Source organism: Homalodisca vitripennis, chromosome 8 (assembly GCF_021130785.1).
Source record: "Homalodisca vitripennis isolate AUS2020 chromosome 8, UT_GWSS_2.1, whole genome shotgun sequence".
Lineage (NCBI taxonomy): Eukaryota > Metazoa > Arthropoda > Insecta > Hemiptera > Cicadellidae > Homalodisca > Homalodisca vitripennis.
In genome coordinates, this window is record NC_060214.1 from 31,552,428 (window position 1) to 31,570,162 (window position 17,735).

Consider the following 17,735-nt stretch of genomic DNA (forward strand, 5'->3'; position numbering starts at 1 on the left):
AACTCGATTATTATTTTATACATCTTCATCTTCCACACTTATCGCTCCGCCCTAATTTTAAGGTTAGGGAAAATATTTTCATCCATTTCTGTCAGTAAATTAATAGCACTTTGGCTTTTGGCTTATTAACTTCGTTTCCAGAGGTTTCACTGTTCATATAATTCATCTCTGCTTGTGTTCTGGAAAACCTTTTTTTTGTAGAGGCATCAGTTAAAAAAAAAATGTCAGAATCCTCTACAGTACTTACGCTATTATGTACAAAGATGAGACTTTTGTTCCCTTTTGATGGATCGGTACGGTATAAAAACCTGTCTTTGAGTAACATCAAAATTTCATCTAAATATGGGGGGAGACTGTAATGTCGTTAATAATCAACTACAATTTGCACCTCGACATTAGATCGGCGTCTCTGACTATCTACTGTTTTGGACCTTTTGATTTATACTTTTATAGTTTTTTTTTTTTATATTTATACTTTTGATTTAAATCTGTGTGCTAGATCTTTTGCCTTTTTATACCCTGTACCTTTTACTCTCCTATACCGTGTACTAAACTCTGTCTCTCAATTTGTTTATTGTTTCGGAAAACATTTTCTGTCGGTTGAATTTTGTCTAAAGCTACAACGACACCAATAGATTTGAAAAAGAACCGTTTCTTGTCACGCATTGTTGACGTGACAAGGTTATTATAAATGTAAATGCACACAGACAGGTGTGAAGGCAGGCAGCTGTAGTTTGTCTCATTATGCTTCAGTTCATAATTGTTTCCAATGCGTGAACGTTGCATTGAAAACATTTATTAAACACTGCCTTTCCGCCCTTATTGTATCCCGGCATCTGTGAAGGGACGTTTCGCACCTTCCTGGTGTCATTAATGCATTTTTGCAATGTTGGCATGATTAAGTTGAAGCTCTAAAAAAACATTTAAGATGTTGTTGGAAAATTGAATTCAAAACGCAATATTTGTGATTGTATTATCGTACCAGTACTAGTCACATCATAAATTTAATAAGCAGGCGCCCGCTGCATTGGTCGTGGTAGATCATAAAACCTGCTCAATTAAATTGGTGTTAAAAATTAAAGTTTTGAATAGTGGTTCACAAAATTAAACTCTTTATCTTTATAAACTAAAATATAATGAATTTAAATGCTACATAACGTGATCAATGCCTGATTTTCACCGCTAGCGCCAGGTCAAGAATTAATGTTCAGATGTCAAGATAATTCGATAACCAATTTTATTCTATTAATTCAAAACTTTAACATTACACACCCAAAAACATTACATTTATAATTATCCTGTATACAAATGTTGGCTTAATAAAATCAAACACTTTCTAGTTATAACTTTTAACTTTTGAATAGTGCTTTACAAAATTAAACTCCCAAGATAATGAATTTAAAAGCTACATAACGTGACCAATGCCCGATTTTATGAACCGCCAGCGGCCAGGTCAAGAATCAATGTTTAGATTTTAAGATAATTCGATTACCACTTTTATTCTATTAATAAAATTCAAAACTTTAAAATTACACACCCAAAAACATTACATTTATAACTATCCTGTATAAAAATGTTGTCTTAATAAAATCAAACACTTTCTAGTTATAACTTTTAACTTTTTAATAGTGCTTTACAAAATTAAACTCCCAAGATAATGAATTTAAAAGCTCCATAACGTGACCAATGCCAGATTTTCTTAACTGCCAGCGCCAGGTCAAGAATCAATGTTCAGATGTTAAGATAATTCGCTAATCACCTTTATTCTAATAATTCAAAACTTTAAAATTATATATACCCATAATATCATTACACTTGTAACTATCTTTATATATATATATATATATATATATTTCTTGTGTTCGTGTGTATGTGACTGAACTCCTCCTAAACGACTGGACCGATTTTGATGAAATTTTGTGTGTGTTTTCAATGGAATTCGAGAATGGTTTAGATTCACAATTTGGTCCACTGGAAAATGTTTTTTTAATTAATTTTGCATTTTGTAAGTAGTTGTCGATTTTGGAGTGTTTTACATTGGATCCGGCAGACTGCACTACGACACGCAATACAAAGTGAACTGATGTTTAACAGCTGTTAACACATTCAGCTGAAGTTCATCATTCATCAAAGATGCAGAAACATTTGTTTACACTTAAAATTTAGAAAATTGTTATTGTAAAGTGCTTGATGAGTAGTGTAATGCAGGTTGCATAGAAGACGTCATTGCCTAATTTTAAATTTAGATTGCACCAATGATGAATAAACTATCTAATGCAATGAAAATACTATTAAACGCTATTATGAAAACAACCTCATTGTACAAATCTGTGAATGTTTGCACATAAGGTAATCGAATTTGGTTAGATCGTGGGTATTTGAAAAGAGCCGAAAGAAGACGCTTTATGATCGAAATTGATTTTCGTTGATACATTTTCTTGAAGGCATGCTCCTCAATAACACTGGAAATATCTTAGACAGAAAATTAATTTTAATAGACCTAATTTGATTCTTTATAACCTAATTAGTTTACCGAGATTCGTCCATATAAATTAATTCTTCTGAATAACTTATCAACACCTAGCAAAAACCACGAAAGATAGAGGCAGGAATATGGTACATACCTTCATAATGCGCCCAAGAGGCTCACGAAGGAACGAATATCAATTATATCAGCAATGTTTAGAATGTGATGGAAAAAGAATACGTGAATATAGTGTACTGTTTTTCAACGGGAAATTGCGTGCGAAGCCGCGAGCAACTAATATTATTACACTTGTAACTATCTTGTATAAAAATGTTGTGTTAATAAATCATAAATTTCCTAGTTGAAAATTTCAACTTGGTAGTGTGGTTGAACAGCACCTAAGACCGGCTCTTCTTTGTTATTGTCATAAAAACTGGAAGTTATTACTTGTAAATAATTGTCATTATACATCTAAAATCAGAGATAGACAAGCTAAAGTTTAATTATTATTCATTGATTATGCCTCTTTTGAATTCATTGACAAATTGATTAGGCATTTTTACCAACGTCAGCTCCAAAATCAACCGAAGAGGTTTTGTAATGTGGCGGTGTGTTGTCGTATTGTATATATGTAGGCCTATAAAGTTTTAAATTATAACGCGGTTGTGTTAACTGGAACTTTCTGATTTTTGTGTGTGTTGTGTAACGAGTGACAAAACCTCTTCGGTTGATTCTGGATTTTATGGAGATGGGAATGCCTAATTAATTAATTTGTAAATGTTCATGTAACTTCCATTACTGTAGGTCTACTGTAGGTTTGTTGTTAATTTTTAAACTTAGCTATCTAAACTTGCTGATCTGGAAATAGCGCGAAAACAACAACATATTATGTCTCTGCGTACTGAACACATAATGATAACATTACACTCTGGTGATAATAATTTCATCTGTTAATATGGTGAAAAACAAAGTTTTTTTCTCTGACCAAAATAGTTTTTGGATTTGCTTACCAACAAGCATCCGGTGCAGTGACAACGCCTCAGTTCATTTTCTCTTGTCTGGACTCCAAGCAGTTTTCTGTTATGTTTAACCAATTTTCTTTCTCTTCTTTTTAAATTTTTTTTTCGGTTTACTAAATATTTTCCCACATGATGAATAGGATGAATTTCAATCCTCGAAACGTTCTGTTTTAGATTTTGTAGCATAAAACTGATGGCAAATGTCAGAAATCCTATTTTCCTTTCAAACCTTCCATAGTCAATAACAAACTAAAAAAAAAGAACAAGCTCTATTAATTGATTTCGAATAACTGAGACAGACAAAAATGAGAATTCCCACTGATCACTGTATATTATTTGAAAACACCGAGTTCCCGTGAACTGTGCAAAAGCGTAAGGGTATCCTAAAGTTTCCGTTATTTGTCTTTGGTTTTTCCAATAATAATCTTCAAGAATCTTGGTGACTTCGAAGTTAGACCTCTCGTCTTCCACAGAAAATCATATTTTTCATTATAGATTATAATAGATTTCTCTCGCATATAGGTATTTGTTTGTCTCCAAAACAAATCTTCAAAACAATATCTTTGCTCCTTCAGATATTTCATGATATTTTGTTCTAGAGTGTATTCAAACACCACAACTAAGACTTTCCACTAATTAGAGGCCAAAAGATATTCTGGTGACTCCATGAGAATCTTGACCACCTTCCCTACAAAAGAATAAACACAGTGATTTTGCTAAAACGTGTCTGCCACTTAAAGACCTCTTATCAATTATCAGAAAATTATACTAATGAGAGGTATAATGTACTTATCAAACATTTCTTCATCAATGACATTTATGTTCGAAAGAAATTTGTAACTTTCATCACACTCACTGAAGGAATTCAGCTTAATCTGAGATGGAGTGTCCCAGCATCTACAATACATGCAAAAGTGTAAGCGAAAAGTGCAAAACTCCTTTCTTGTGACAAGAACTAGCCTGCAATATCCTGAAAAATAGCGCACCAACCTACGATCGATTAATCTCTGTTACAAAAAAATATGTTACGTATGTAACTCAGTAAGAGTTGTCACTACGCCAAAAGTTCTTAAAGCTCCCACCATAACGCATAGTAATTATTCAAGAATACGCCGCAATTCAGGATGACAAGCTTATATATAAGCTTTTCTGTTGTCATGTTTTAGTTTTGAAAATCTCATCCTCATGTATTGTTGATTTGCTTATTATTTTTGTGCATTCACAGTTGTAGCACCTGAAGAAGATAAGAGATACCCATTGTCGAAACGTATTTGTTTTATTTTTGTAACGAATAACAACTGTAATTGTTAGCTACATCGCTCTAATATCCTTTTCCGGTACAACAATTTACTAGGATATACATTTAAATAACTGAAACATTTGTTTGTATAATTTCAGAACAAACTGAAACATGAAGAGGCATTTATGAGGTTGAATTCGGCAAAAATAAATCAACAGTGGCGTCATATATTGCGAAAAGTGAAGTGTAAGGAGCTAACAGACAATATGAAGGTAAGTGACACTACACTTTATTAAATACTCGTAAAAAGGTATAGACTAAATAAGAGATTATCTATTTGAAACGTCTTCATAGATAAATTTAACCAGTGTAGGCTCTTTCAAATTGGATTGGGTAGATTTATATCTATGCTCTAACAAATGAATGTCCAGCATCTAAGCTGACTCTGTAAATTGTCATGCCTTTCTTTATTATTGAGCAATTAATATTCAAGTACTGAGTATTTTTGCCAGTTGGCATCTTAATCTTGCAACTGTTTTCTTTATATTTTATAACCAGTGATGGATGAAGCTGTATTGACGTCACAGCACTAAACTAATTTATGTCTGTGTTTATTTGTTTTCTTTTTTAAACATTGGCCAGATCCTGTGGACCACATTCGAGGCGGCTGTCATAAGCAAGAATAAGATTATCCAGACACTCCTGGGGGACCTGGAGGATTCTGAGCTTCAGTATTCAATGATGTTGGAGAATCACGTTCAGATCGTCAACCGCCTTATCGGTAATTACCTACAACCCCATTCATTTTGTCTCTTTGTTTGCCTAACTCTTACTTAATCAACGAATCATAGTGGCGAAGAGTTCTGGGATCTTCTAATAAATCCACTTTACACGTTGACTAATGTAGGCGCCATAAAGTGTGTTTTTGCGGTAGACTACTTAATGGGTATATGTCAGTTGTTAGGTATTACAGACCAAAGCGAAAAAGAATTTTGGAATACTCAGGTAATTTTCAGCAATGTGTGCATTTACGTGATTTTTAAGGTTTCGTGATGTTTTGAGATAACTGACTTAAAAAAAAGTTTTAGAAGTATACAATAACAGTGAATTTCTTATTGGTTGTGACTAAATTAATTCCACGTTTTTAACACAAATGTATATTCTTACATAAATTTGTCTTGTAAATTTTCAATTACTAGTATGTTAACATGTGATCCTCTGGAGACATTGTACCATCAGTGTTGTATAAATTAACTATCAAATATTTGTCCTCCTTCGTAGACTAATGGATACAGTCACGGCTCTCTGAGAGATCACGGGTTCAAATCCCGGGGAGGTCCAATCATGATAAGAATAACAGCCACAGTGACCCAAATACAAGCCAGCATAGTCTAAGAGCTGAGGCTTAAAAGAGATTAAAAAACATTATGGTTGCCTGTAAAGTCGGTTTTACGGGCGAAGATTTTACGTGACAAAGTCTTTTTCTCGGTAGAATATTTATTGATATGATATTATTAAATTGCACAATAGGAACAAGGAATTGAATGAAAATAAGAATTGCACAAATTTTAACTATAGAAATATATTTTGTTTACTAAAACATTGTACATAATTTGAAATTAATTAAAATTTGTTATTGTAAATGGTAAAGTTGAATAAAACATTTACTAAAATTGGAATTTGAAATTCTTGCTAAACACAGTTAAATTCTAACTCCGCGCGTGGTGATTGGTCGGTTTAGTTCGTTTGTTTGGTCGCACTGTTATGACAGGTTAGAGGTTATAATTTGTTATTTTAAATGTTTGACTAGCAATACGCGCTGTTTCTTCTCAATCGACTGAATTACGATTGATTGCAGAGTGATTTAAACTAATAATTTACTTAACACTATCAACATTTGTCAATAGTATGACATAACCTATAAACTCAGTTTCTCAACTTTTGTGTCAATCTAACAATTAATCAATCAATCATAGTTTACGATAATGAAATATCAGTGTACAATTATTTACCTTTATTGTTGTAGTTGTTGTAAATGACGAATCTAAGCACTCCACATTTTCACGAATAAACATAGTTATCTGCTTTATCCCGTGCGGCGGACCCACAGTTATCTGCTTTATCCCGTGCGAATCCCGTGCGGCGGACCCACTGGACGGGCATCGTAACGTTACCGGGCGTTACACTTTTTCATGAGTGACTCCGAGCCGCGACCTAATTTAAGACGTTGTCACGTCAAAAACTATCTAATAATGCACCTTTAGTTTGACGTTTTGAGATCACAGCCACAGGCGAAATCTACTGTTCTTCTACATAAGCCGGGAGGGATATTTTACTTTGTTTTATTTTTATTCAAATTGAATAATTGTATAATTTTAAAACTTATATTTCCCTGTTCTTTTAGAAAAAACAAATTTAAATTGAATTCATAAATTTTTTGATTGTATAATTTAATTACCTTGCTACTCAAGAATATTAAAAATATTTGAGATTTACTAATAGTTAAAATTATTGATAGCCAGATATTCTACCAACTTATTTCACTTTTTCTAACAGGTTTTCCCGTCGCTGTTAAGATAATTGGTGCTCTCGTTTTATGCGGTCAAACATATCAGCATGACAAACTTAACCATGACAACATAACCTCAAACCTAATAAACAATAGTTTTCAATGAGGAAAATATGATCCCGGTCCCACGTACAGTCTCAGCCCAAGGCAAACTACCTTTCACATTCCTGGATACTATTCACATTTACGTTTTATATATTATATTTTTTCTAAAATTTCTTACTTAAACAAACATTTTTTAATGTATTTTTGTTTGACTACTGAGCGGCACAATGTCAAATATCCTAACCTCAGCAACGGTAAACTTGTGTAAGCTGCGGTAGTCCGCTAGGAGAATTCACGTCTGGCTGTTTTATATCTTAACAGCCTGGGTGCAAGCAAGAACGCAGCCTGGAACAAAGTTTGGGGGGTCCAGACAACTGATATTTTCCCGTAGTGGACAGAGAGTAAGGCCCCATTTTGTTCCTTAAAAAGTTCTTGACCCGTTTCTTTGTTAAGAACGATCTTTCACCAGTACATGTCAGTAATACTGAAATATTTAAATAATTATAATCATTTACTAAAAAAGTAATTGAAAAACATTGGGGGGGGGAGAGTCCGGACCCCTTGGATCCACTCGCTGTTTACGTCCTAGGGTGCATGAAAAACTAATGTGTTATTTACCTGTAGGCAACTCCATGTCTGGATGTCCAGGAACAACACATCACTAACCGCAAATGTCATTGAGATATTAGGGTAAAAGGTTTATTCAACAGGTCTAGTTAACTGCGGAAAAAGACTGAGTGGGTGCAGTTTCCTTACTGTTAAAAGCTGTCAAAAGCCTAATCATGAAGAGTCAATACTGTCCCCTACCTATTTTGACTAGAAGAGGCTGGACCAGAGCTCCAATTTTTCTAAAGTGACATGATTGAGGCACAGTGCCATTTATATCTTTCCTCATGGAATCTCAACAGGAGGCGGTCGCTACCCCCAACTCTACCCATCCGGAATATCCTATCACTCCGGAATAAAGTACAGAGGTTATTTTTAGGATTAAGTAAAATGAGAAGTTACTCCAGCTTCTTGTCTTTTAGTGAACAATCAAATTTACCATTCAATTTGGTTCTGAAGGCTTGCACCAGGACCGGTTGGAAGCCTGTCACAAGCGATACACCTCTGAAAAGGAGGCTTTATTGTCTGCGGCTAATCTCGAGCGAATAAACACCTCGACCCAGAGCGACTACGCCTGCGAGTTCTTGCAGACTGTCATCTACGACATGAATTCACGCAACAAGTCACAGCACAAGGCCTGCACATCAAGTGCTACAGCAAAGCAAGATGAATTACGCAACCAGGTTACTTACAAAATAATGCTTTGTATGTATTAGATAAAATAGTATCAAAATAAAAATCAGTACTAATTATAAGGTCTATGATAGTTATGCAGGTAAAATTAAACTTTATCAAACGGAGCTTATGAATAAAATCTTTTTTTAGTGTTAACTGAACATTTTTAGTGTCATTTTCTGATATTATGGTCTTTGTCAAGGCTAATAATTGAGTAATTGCTCGTTATGAAGTGATTTTCCTTTTATAAATTCTTTACTTATCCATATAAGTATAAATATAGTTTAATTAATATCATTAATTATTTGTCTTCATTGTCATTATTAAACTTGTTTTAATAAAAATAATTCCTTCATTTAATAATACAAATGTAAGTTGTTTCACATCTTCACCTGATTAACTAGAGGTATTATGTAGGTAACCTTTAAAAATTTTAAGTAAATCCTTAAATTTTAAATTTACAGAGCTATTTTAATTTTGAAACTCTATTTCATTATGAATGATCAATGGTCAATAAAGACTATTTGACTACTAACAAATTCTGTAGCAAATATATAAACAAATGTAACAACTACTGTATTCATTGTTCTCGTTATCTCTTTTGTACACAGACCATGACATTTTGTCAAATAAATTAAAATATTATGGCATATGATCATGCCAATGTACTTAGTTGGTTTAGTAGCTTTCTGAGGGGTCGCAGCACCAGGTAGTAGAGTTAGTTCAAGACAGTGCTGGCTCTGTCCATGAATATCTATCCCCTTCCTGCTATTTAGAGGCAGGTGTAATCCAAGGCTTCATTTTAGGCCCCATATTATTTTTAATTTTTATAAATGATTTACCTAATCAGTTCAACTTGTGGCAAATTAATTCTTTTTGCTGATGATACAAAAAATTTAATTAAATCTAATAATAAAATTTACCCATTTCAAAAATTACATGAAAACATTAATTTCATTTTTAATCGGCTTAAAGCTAACAAAATCTCCTTAAATGTTCCCAAAACATTATTAATTTTCACCTTGTTAAAAATTTTAGAAAACAACTTGAAATAACTTATTATCAAAATAAACTAACTTCCACAGAAATTGTAAATTTCTTGATGTTGCTTTGGATGACAATTTGCGATGGGAAAACCACATCAGTCAGTTAAATGGAAAAACTACATTCAGCGTGTTATGCTAATTCTTAAAATTAGAGAAACCAAGGTACTCAGTTAGTTAAACCCCGTATTGAGCAATTGTACTTTTAGGTGACCGATTCTCAGATGGTTTTTATTCCCCCCAAGGGCAGGCACTTTCCCGAGGATGACGAGAGCTTAAGCTCATACCAGGAACGGGGATGGGGACCTCATCCTCATTTTCAGGAACAAAACTGGACCCTGATGTGGCCTTATCCTGAGTGGGTGGTGTTATAGGATCCAGACTCCACAAGACAGTGTATATGATGAACTAACTACCTTAAAAATTATTTCATAAGTCCAGTATTCATTTACTAAGTTTAACTTTCATAACTTGAACCAAGACAAGAATATTAAAACATCTAGAACAGGTCCTACATTTTACGAAATCTTTCAAACTTTAAACAAGCAGAAGTTTTTAAAGAGTGAACCTTTTGAAGTCGGATTTCGGACATTGTACTCCACTAATAAAGACCTCTAATTTCATTTACTACTTGACCTATGTTCTCATTTAAAATTTTCTTCTGGCTCCTTGTGGGTTATTGCCTGCAACAAAAAAATGGTAGTTTCTTCAAAAAAGTTGTATTACTTTACCTGTAATCTTTCGAGAATTAATAAGGCCGTGCAGGACTTTATTAACACCCTGTATATATAACTGCAATATTCAGTGACAAATATACATTTCTTACTGGACAATGCCAGATTTTATATATCTGCAGGGTTTTGCAGATGCACATGAACTAAGTTTGTGTTTACTTATGTTTATTTGGCTGATCATTTAACAAAGCCTCTCCCACCCATTAGTGACAAGAGCAGATTATTGTCTTAGCGTGTATCCATTTGTATACAAAAAAACTTTAGAATTAGTTAACATAGAGGATTAAAATTTGGTTAGAAACATCACCTATCTCTGACTATGTTGAAATTAAAAAATTGTAAAGATCAGGTCCATTGGGACTTGCTCTTCGAACAGGATGTTGTCCATTGTGCGATGAACATAAAGCCTCCCACGATGAATTGAATGTTGATATCCTCAAAATAAAACTGTTGAGTGGATTCTTTTTTTGTCTAGTCTCGGTTTTTAAAATTAGGTTTTGAATTGTTCTCTGTATATAACAGCTTCATGAAACCTATAATTTACTCCTGGGGGTTGCGTACATTTTGAAGTTTGATTTATTCATCTCCTTAAAAACATATGTTATGGTGTAGTACACAATATACAATAAAAATGTTAAGGGAATTTAAAAAAGCACAGCATAGATTTTCTATTGGTACTGTATGATTGAATTTACATCAATAATAATGTTTTGATTAATTAGATGATACATTCTTTTGTATTACCAGTATTGCCATCTGTATAAATTTGCAAGTGATTTTTTTTATACTCTCACTTATTCTGTCTCCTGTAACCAGTACCTGATAATGTACTGTGTTACAGATGCAAAGTGAGATAGAGAAGGTGGAGGAGCAGGGAAGTCTACAGATAGAAGAGGTGTGGCACAGTATACAGCAGGTATTGAAGGACTATGTGACCGACACTGCACCCAACCGACCTCACTACAACGCTTTGCGCGCCAAGGATAAGGCCAACACTGAGCAACTGCTTCGCCACTGTGATACTGTCAACAAGTATTCGGTAATCAGTAGAAATTTTGTTCATTCTTTCTTTTAGTTACAGATGGAAAGGAAAGTATTGTTTCCCTTTATACATTATTATTGTAATTCGAAGCTTTCATATGAGGTAGAAGAAAAGATATTTCATGGAGAAGTCTTTTTGTCCCCCTGATTTGGGTTAAGAAGCTCATATATTGAGTTGAGACCCTATTCTGTTACCACGTTTTAAGTCATTTTCTAAAAACAAACTGACAAATTAAATATAAGGAAGGAAGGCAAAGTCAGCATAAAAACTTAGGATTAGAACTTGAAATTAAGAGATAAACAACATAGTACTTTAAAAGTAACATCCAGATCAACAATCTAAGTGACCTTAATTTATTTCCGAAACTAGAAATGTTCCTGGGAGCAATATAATTTCAAAATTGTAAATTTCATTGACTGCACATGATTGTAAATTCGGTACAAAATTATTTTCATAACAATAAGTACCAATTGTTCAGTGGTCTAAGTTGTTGGACTTTGGATCTGAGTTAGAGATAGCAAGGGTTCAAATACTGTCTGTGGCCATTGCACTTTTTATCAGTACCATCAATCTTGTACTATTTCGACTCTCCTCCTTATTCTGTTTGATAAGATCCTTGCACAAGTCCATGAGGATGGGCAGAATAAGGCTTAATAGGATTTTTAAGGATTGACCTCTCATTTTATAAAAAAATTATAAAGATAAATAAGTGCATTAATGACTACAACAGTTAAGTCAAAATTAGGATTATGCTTAGTTTTGTAATAAATACAACTTTATTTGGATATTTCGTATTTTTGGTATAACAAAACATTTTATATTAGTTTGGCATTTTTCGGAAGGTAATAAAATAGTTACTTTAATTGAGTTTGATTGCAGAACAAATGAATTTTTCAATAGTTGAATCTTTCAATTGCAGGACTTAATAGTGGATCTGAAGCAACAGTTGGCTCTGATGCATTGCACCCATACAGTAAAACTGAAGGAGTTGAGGGAGGAGCAGAGCGAGTTCTTAGCGCAGTTCGACAGGATGAGACACAGTATCAACCACAACCAGGCGAGGGATGAGTCCAAACTGACTACACTAGCTGTAGTCAGCAGTGAAGTCATCAAGGTGAGTCATGTAGTCAGATCTAGCAAATGGAAATTATTCCATTGTTATAGAAAAAGGGTTGTCTCATTTTTCTTTCCCCACCTTCCCTCCAGAAATTATCAATCTAGTATTTCGTAATTTCAAGTTCCATAAAAGTTTGACGGGTTATGGAAGAATTCCAGATCAAACTTTGTTGATTAGAGTCACATAACGAAACTTATCAGCCTTGATAAATCCTTTTGGTCAAAATTGAGGAACAGACATTGAGTTAATTAGTTTTTGACCATATACAGGTAGGATGAACCTGAACAAGGTTGAATTCTACTGTTCAATAGATGCTTTTTGTATGATTGCAGTTTGTATGATTGTATGATTGTATGGTTGCAGATTGATTTTTGATGTATGCAGTCAGTGAGTGTATGCAGCCTGTGGTACAAGTGTCAGTATTTTCGAATTTTTATTCTTATATGATGAATGAATTGTCATAATATAGTTCAAATATAACATTTGACTTAACTGTCGAGACTTAAATGGGACAAAAGTTTGAAATTTTATAAACTATTTTGAGAATGAAATTAATATATAAGTAACTTACCCCACAGAAGATAAAAGCACATGTTTTTGTTGGTGGAAGTGTGCTGTGATTTTGATATTTATTGTGACTATTTACAACATAAAACTGACTGGAACACTCATCACTTGAACTGGGTATATTATTTAAGGTATTTTTGTACTTGCTGATGCAATATTGATTTGACTGAATATAACACTGACAGGAAGTTGTATGCTGCTTTGACTCCTACAGTAACAGGCAGACCATTCTTAACCAAGCAGAACCAACTGTCACATCAAACCACCTGTAGTGACAGGTCAAGGTCAAAACCAGCTGTTGCCTGTTGGCCACCTGACTTTATCTCTGACCCTTTGCGTCTTCTGCTCTGACCTTGTCTGCTATGTTTACAATGTTTTGTTTACATCCAGACTTTTCAAACATATACTGACTTTTTATTACGACTTATATCCTGTATTAGTCACATTTTTCTAATGACTAATTTTAACGAATTTATTTAACGGGTATTTATTATTTATGCATTTAGTTATCTTGTGAACTTAGTATCAGCTGTGAAAATGGCCAAATATCCATGTGGAATATGTGAGGACAATATTAAGGTCAGCTGGAATCTTATGTACAGGTTTTTGCCATAAATGGATCCATTTTAAATGTGCTGAATTAACTCTGCCTGATGTAAGGATGATGGAAAAGGAAGACTTGTTAGGACAATGGACATGTTCAAAATGTAATTTAAATTCCACTGATGACGAAAATGTGCTATCAGGTAAAAATGTGATTGGTGAAGAATCATTGAACAGTTAAACTGTTCTTCACTTGCCGAAGGATATAAACAAGTCCATTTTGCATGAGAATGAAGAATTAAAACAAGAACTTCATCAGGAAAAAAAATAAAAGTTCTCTCTATGTACTGGAACTTGAAGACAAGTTGAAAGGCTGTGAAGAGAAAATTGAATCAATGAAAACACTGTTTTCATGATAGAGAAAAGGAGCTTTCAAAAGAAATAACAGTGTTGAAGCAGAAATTAAAAAGGGGAAAAAATAGGCTAATGAAAATATTATTTTACATGCTGAGGAGGAGATCAGTAACAGTTTTAAAAACTGGACTGTTTGCAATCTGGAAATTGTATGAGGTGTGTGATTTATAAGGAAGAGACTAAAAAAATGCTTGAAACAATACAAACACTGGAAAGTATAATTAAAATCTTACAAAGGGAAAGTTCTGATCAGCAAAAACAGTATGATCCTTTGAGTCCGGAGAAATTCACCTGTCTTAATTGCTTTCCCCCTCTTAACAATATTAATAATAAACAAAAACCTCCTTCTGTTGATAATAAATGGCAGGAAGTGTCCAAAAGCTCTTGTCGGAGGAAACAGCGATCATTTGGAGTAATTAAGAATGTAGCGGATTCGGACTTCACTTCAGAGAATTCTTTTGCAGTGCTCCAGAATGACTCTGAATCAGAAAAGTCTGATGACAATGAATGCACTATCACATCCAACACTATCAGTACTCCATACGAACGTCCACAGTCTCTTACCCGGCAAAAAACTTACAAAAAAGTCTCGTCTGCTCATCAAGAACGAAGAGGTCATATTAATATAAGAAAGAATAACGGAACTAAACAAAAACTGCTTTTATGCGCCGATAGCCATGGCCGTGATTTTAACATTTCACTTAAATAAACATCAGCAGCAACTTAAAAAAACACACTAAATCATTGGAAGCTGTCGGTTTTATTAGGCCTGGAGGTTTAGCCGAGCAGATTTTTGAACTTTGACAACATTGATGGTGAAGAACTGGGTCCTGATGATGTGCTGGCCATTGCATGTGGGTCTAATGATGTTTCCCGAAATGAAGCACAAAATGCAATTAATGCAATTAAAGAAACAATTTTGTAAAATATAATAATTCTAGAGTAGTCTTAATGGACTTACCCTTTAGGCACGACTTACAAACTTGGTCATGTGTTAATGAAGAGGTTAGACAATTTAATAAAAAGCTAGAAACTATTAGTCAAGAGTTCCCCAATGTCTATCTGGTTAAGCTTAGTAGAGCAGACAGACACGTGCATACTCAGCATGGCATGCACTTAAATGTAAGAGGGAAGCACTGGCTTGCAGGACAAATTTGGGAGGCATTGGATGAGACCAAGAAGATAGAAGTGTCCACGACCCAGGGAACTGCTCCACAAGAAGTATGTGCCAGCAAAACTGATGAGAGGTCACCTAACTCAAACGCTGCTGATGGTATCTGTGCTTACAGCCTTCACTTCAGGCTCTGAGCCACTCATGGATGGGGAAAAGGAAATGCCGGCCTCTTTGGGAAACTGTCTACTGACAGATCCAGCTGCACCACCATAGAGACAAGCCTTTATTCACAAAGTGTGAACTGTTGTAGAGGTAACCAAGGCCTTGGTTATCAGAAGTCTGGTAAAGATATGAGGGTGTCGGATAACAATAATGACATTCCTTTCAAAAGTAAAGCTAACGGTAGGAAATTTATAAGAATATTGCAGGCTAATGTACAATGCATACGTAACAAGCTACTTGAGCTTGAACATGTGGCGAAAGTCATAAGATAGATGCAATTTGTGTTTCGGAGCACTGGATGACAGAAAATGAAATTGACTTGTTTGTGCCCAGTGGATATTTGCCTGCAAGCTTCTATTGTAGAAGAGAAAAAAAGAATGGGGGGTCGGGGATTTTCTTAAAAAGTAGTATAAAGTTTGAAGTTTTCGATTTTAGTCAGTATAATGCGGGAGTTAGATATTGAGTTGTGTGTGGTGTCAGGCTGATTGAACAGAATATCATCCTTTAAGTCTTTATAGGTCTCCTCAGGGCAATCTCAAAGTTTTTTTTGACAATTTTGAATTGGCAATGAAATCAATCTTTAAAAAAAAACAGCCTGGTGACAGTCTGTGGTGACTTCAACATCGAAATGGCGTTGATTGATCAAAATATTTCTATCAGTTTCTCTAATTTACTCAGATCTCTAAATTTAAACTGTACTGTCAAGTCTCCAACCCATGCAAAGGCATGTATAGATAATATTCTGGTCAATTTCTCAGAGGGCTTGTATAAAAATTGCAATATGGAGTATCAATTTGCCGATCATAAATCTAACATGATTAATATTTATGTAAGACAATTGGAGAATAAGAATTCAAAAGAGATATGGGTAGTATTAAATTTGAGTTTAGAAAACAAAATGCGGCACAAATAAATAAATTTTATTATGTTTTTGAAGGAGGAAAAATGGAATGAATTGGATGAAAATATGTTATTGAACTTAGGGGTGGAAAACAAACTTTTTAATAATTTTTTTAAGAAATATGTAGACTTGTGGCACTTTAGCTCTCCACTAATCAGTAAAAGTAAAAAGAAGAATATTAATAGTAATAGGAAAATCAACTGGTATAATGATAAATTGGCAGAAGAAGATAGAAATGTTATGTTAAATTTTTTTTAATGTTTATAAATGCCTTAGAGATAGGGGGTCAGAGCAGACACCTGTAGCCTACAACGTGTATTTAGCTTCTAAAAGAACTTACAGGTCAAATCTGACCACCGCAAAAAAGGCAAGCTTATGAGCAGTATATAGAGACATCAGCTAACAGTTGTAAGGCTGCTTGGGAAATTAAATCAATTTGGAAAAATCTCCTGCTTCTTCCAAAGATATTTACTTAGATCTGAACTTACTAACCAGTTTTCCTTGATTCAGTCACTGAGCTCTCAAACAATCTGCCACAGAATAATTCTCCTTTCATGGATTTATTGGGTAATATCCTGTTCCTCCTAACTCATTTCAGTGGAAAGAAATTAAACCAGATGATTTAGTTAAAATGGTTTCTAAACTCTCAAATTCCAAAAGTATGGACTATTACTGGTTATCTAACAATATAATCAAGAAAACCATCCATGAAATCAAAAAGGCCATTGGCTATTGTCTTCAATAAATGTCTGGAGGCGGGTTTTTTCCCTGACTCTTTAAAAGTGTCAAAAGTTATTCCGATTTACAAAAAAGGTGACAAGGACAAGCCGCAAAGTTATCGTCCAGTTTCTATTGTCCCCATTTTCTCTAAAATTTTGGAAAACCATCATGCACCAACAGCTTTTTTTGTATTTTGAATATTTCAATCTCCTGTCTGAATCACAATTTGGTTTTCGGCCAGGCAGGTCCACAACTTCAGCGATGTTGGAGGTTGTTAATCATACCCTTGTGGCCTTCGAGAGGAGGGAATCAACGGCTCTATCTCTTCTTAGATTTAAGCAAAGCTTTTGATTGTGTCCCCTTTGATTCAATCATTCAAAAACTCAAATATTATGGTATTTCTGAGAGTGCTTGTCAGATTATTACCCTCTTATCTATCGGATAGAAAGCAGTTTGTATCTATTAAGGGGTGTAATTCTTCAATGAAAGAGGTAACAATTGGAGTCCCACAGGGGTCTGTATTGGGAACCTTTCTTTTTTACTGTAATAATTAATGACCTGTCAGTGAACTTAAATGTAAAACTCAGTTATCTATGCGGATGACACGTCTCTTTTCTCGAGTAACCGATATCTGGACGTTCTTCAAACAGAGATTGAAAATGCTCAAACCGGAGCATTAAATTGGTTCACCTCCAAC

At 34.2% G+C, this 17,735-nt stretch overlaps 2 protein-coding genes across 3 annotated transcripts in view; one reads left to right on the forward strand and one right to left on the reverse strand.

The window, feature by feature from the left end:
- The window catches only part of LOC124367483, an 88,792-nt gene extending 75,409 nt beyond the window's left edge, over nt 1–13,383 (reverse strand). The window contains exon 1 of the mRNA XM_046824335.1: nt 13,129–13,383. The gene's annotated coding sequence lies outside the window, so the exon portion shown is untranslated. The remainder of the gene's footprint in view (nt 1–13,128) is intronic.
- Nucleotides 1–17,735, forward strand: part of LOC124367481 (dynein regulatory complex subunit 2-like) — an 84,266-nt gene that overhangs the window by 64,237 nt on the left and 2,294 nt on the right. For both annotated transcript variants that reach the window (XM_046824330.1, XM_046824329.1), the window contains exons 2-6: nt 4,885–4,998; nt 5,369–5,507; nt 8,406–8,629; nt 11,240–11,437; nt 12,360–12,554. In XM_046824330.1, the coding sequence (XP_046680286.1) occupies nt 4,912–4,998; nt 5,369–5,507; nt 8,406–8,629; nt 11,240–11,437; nt 12,360–12,554 (843 nt within the window). In that variant the 5' untranslated portion in view covers nt 4,885–4,911. The remainder of the gene's footprint in view (nt 1–4,884; nt 4,999–5,368; nt 5,508–8,405; nt 8,630–11,239; nt 11,438–12,359; nt 12,555–17,735) is intronic.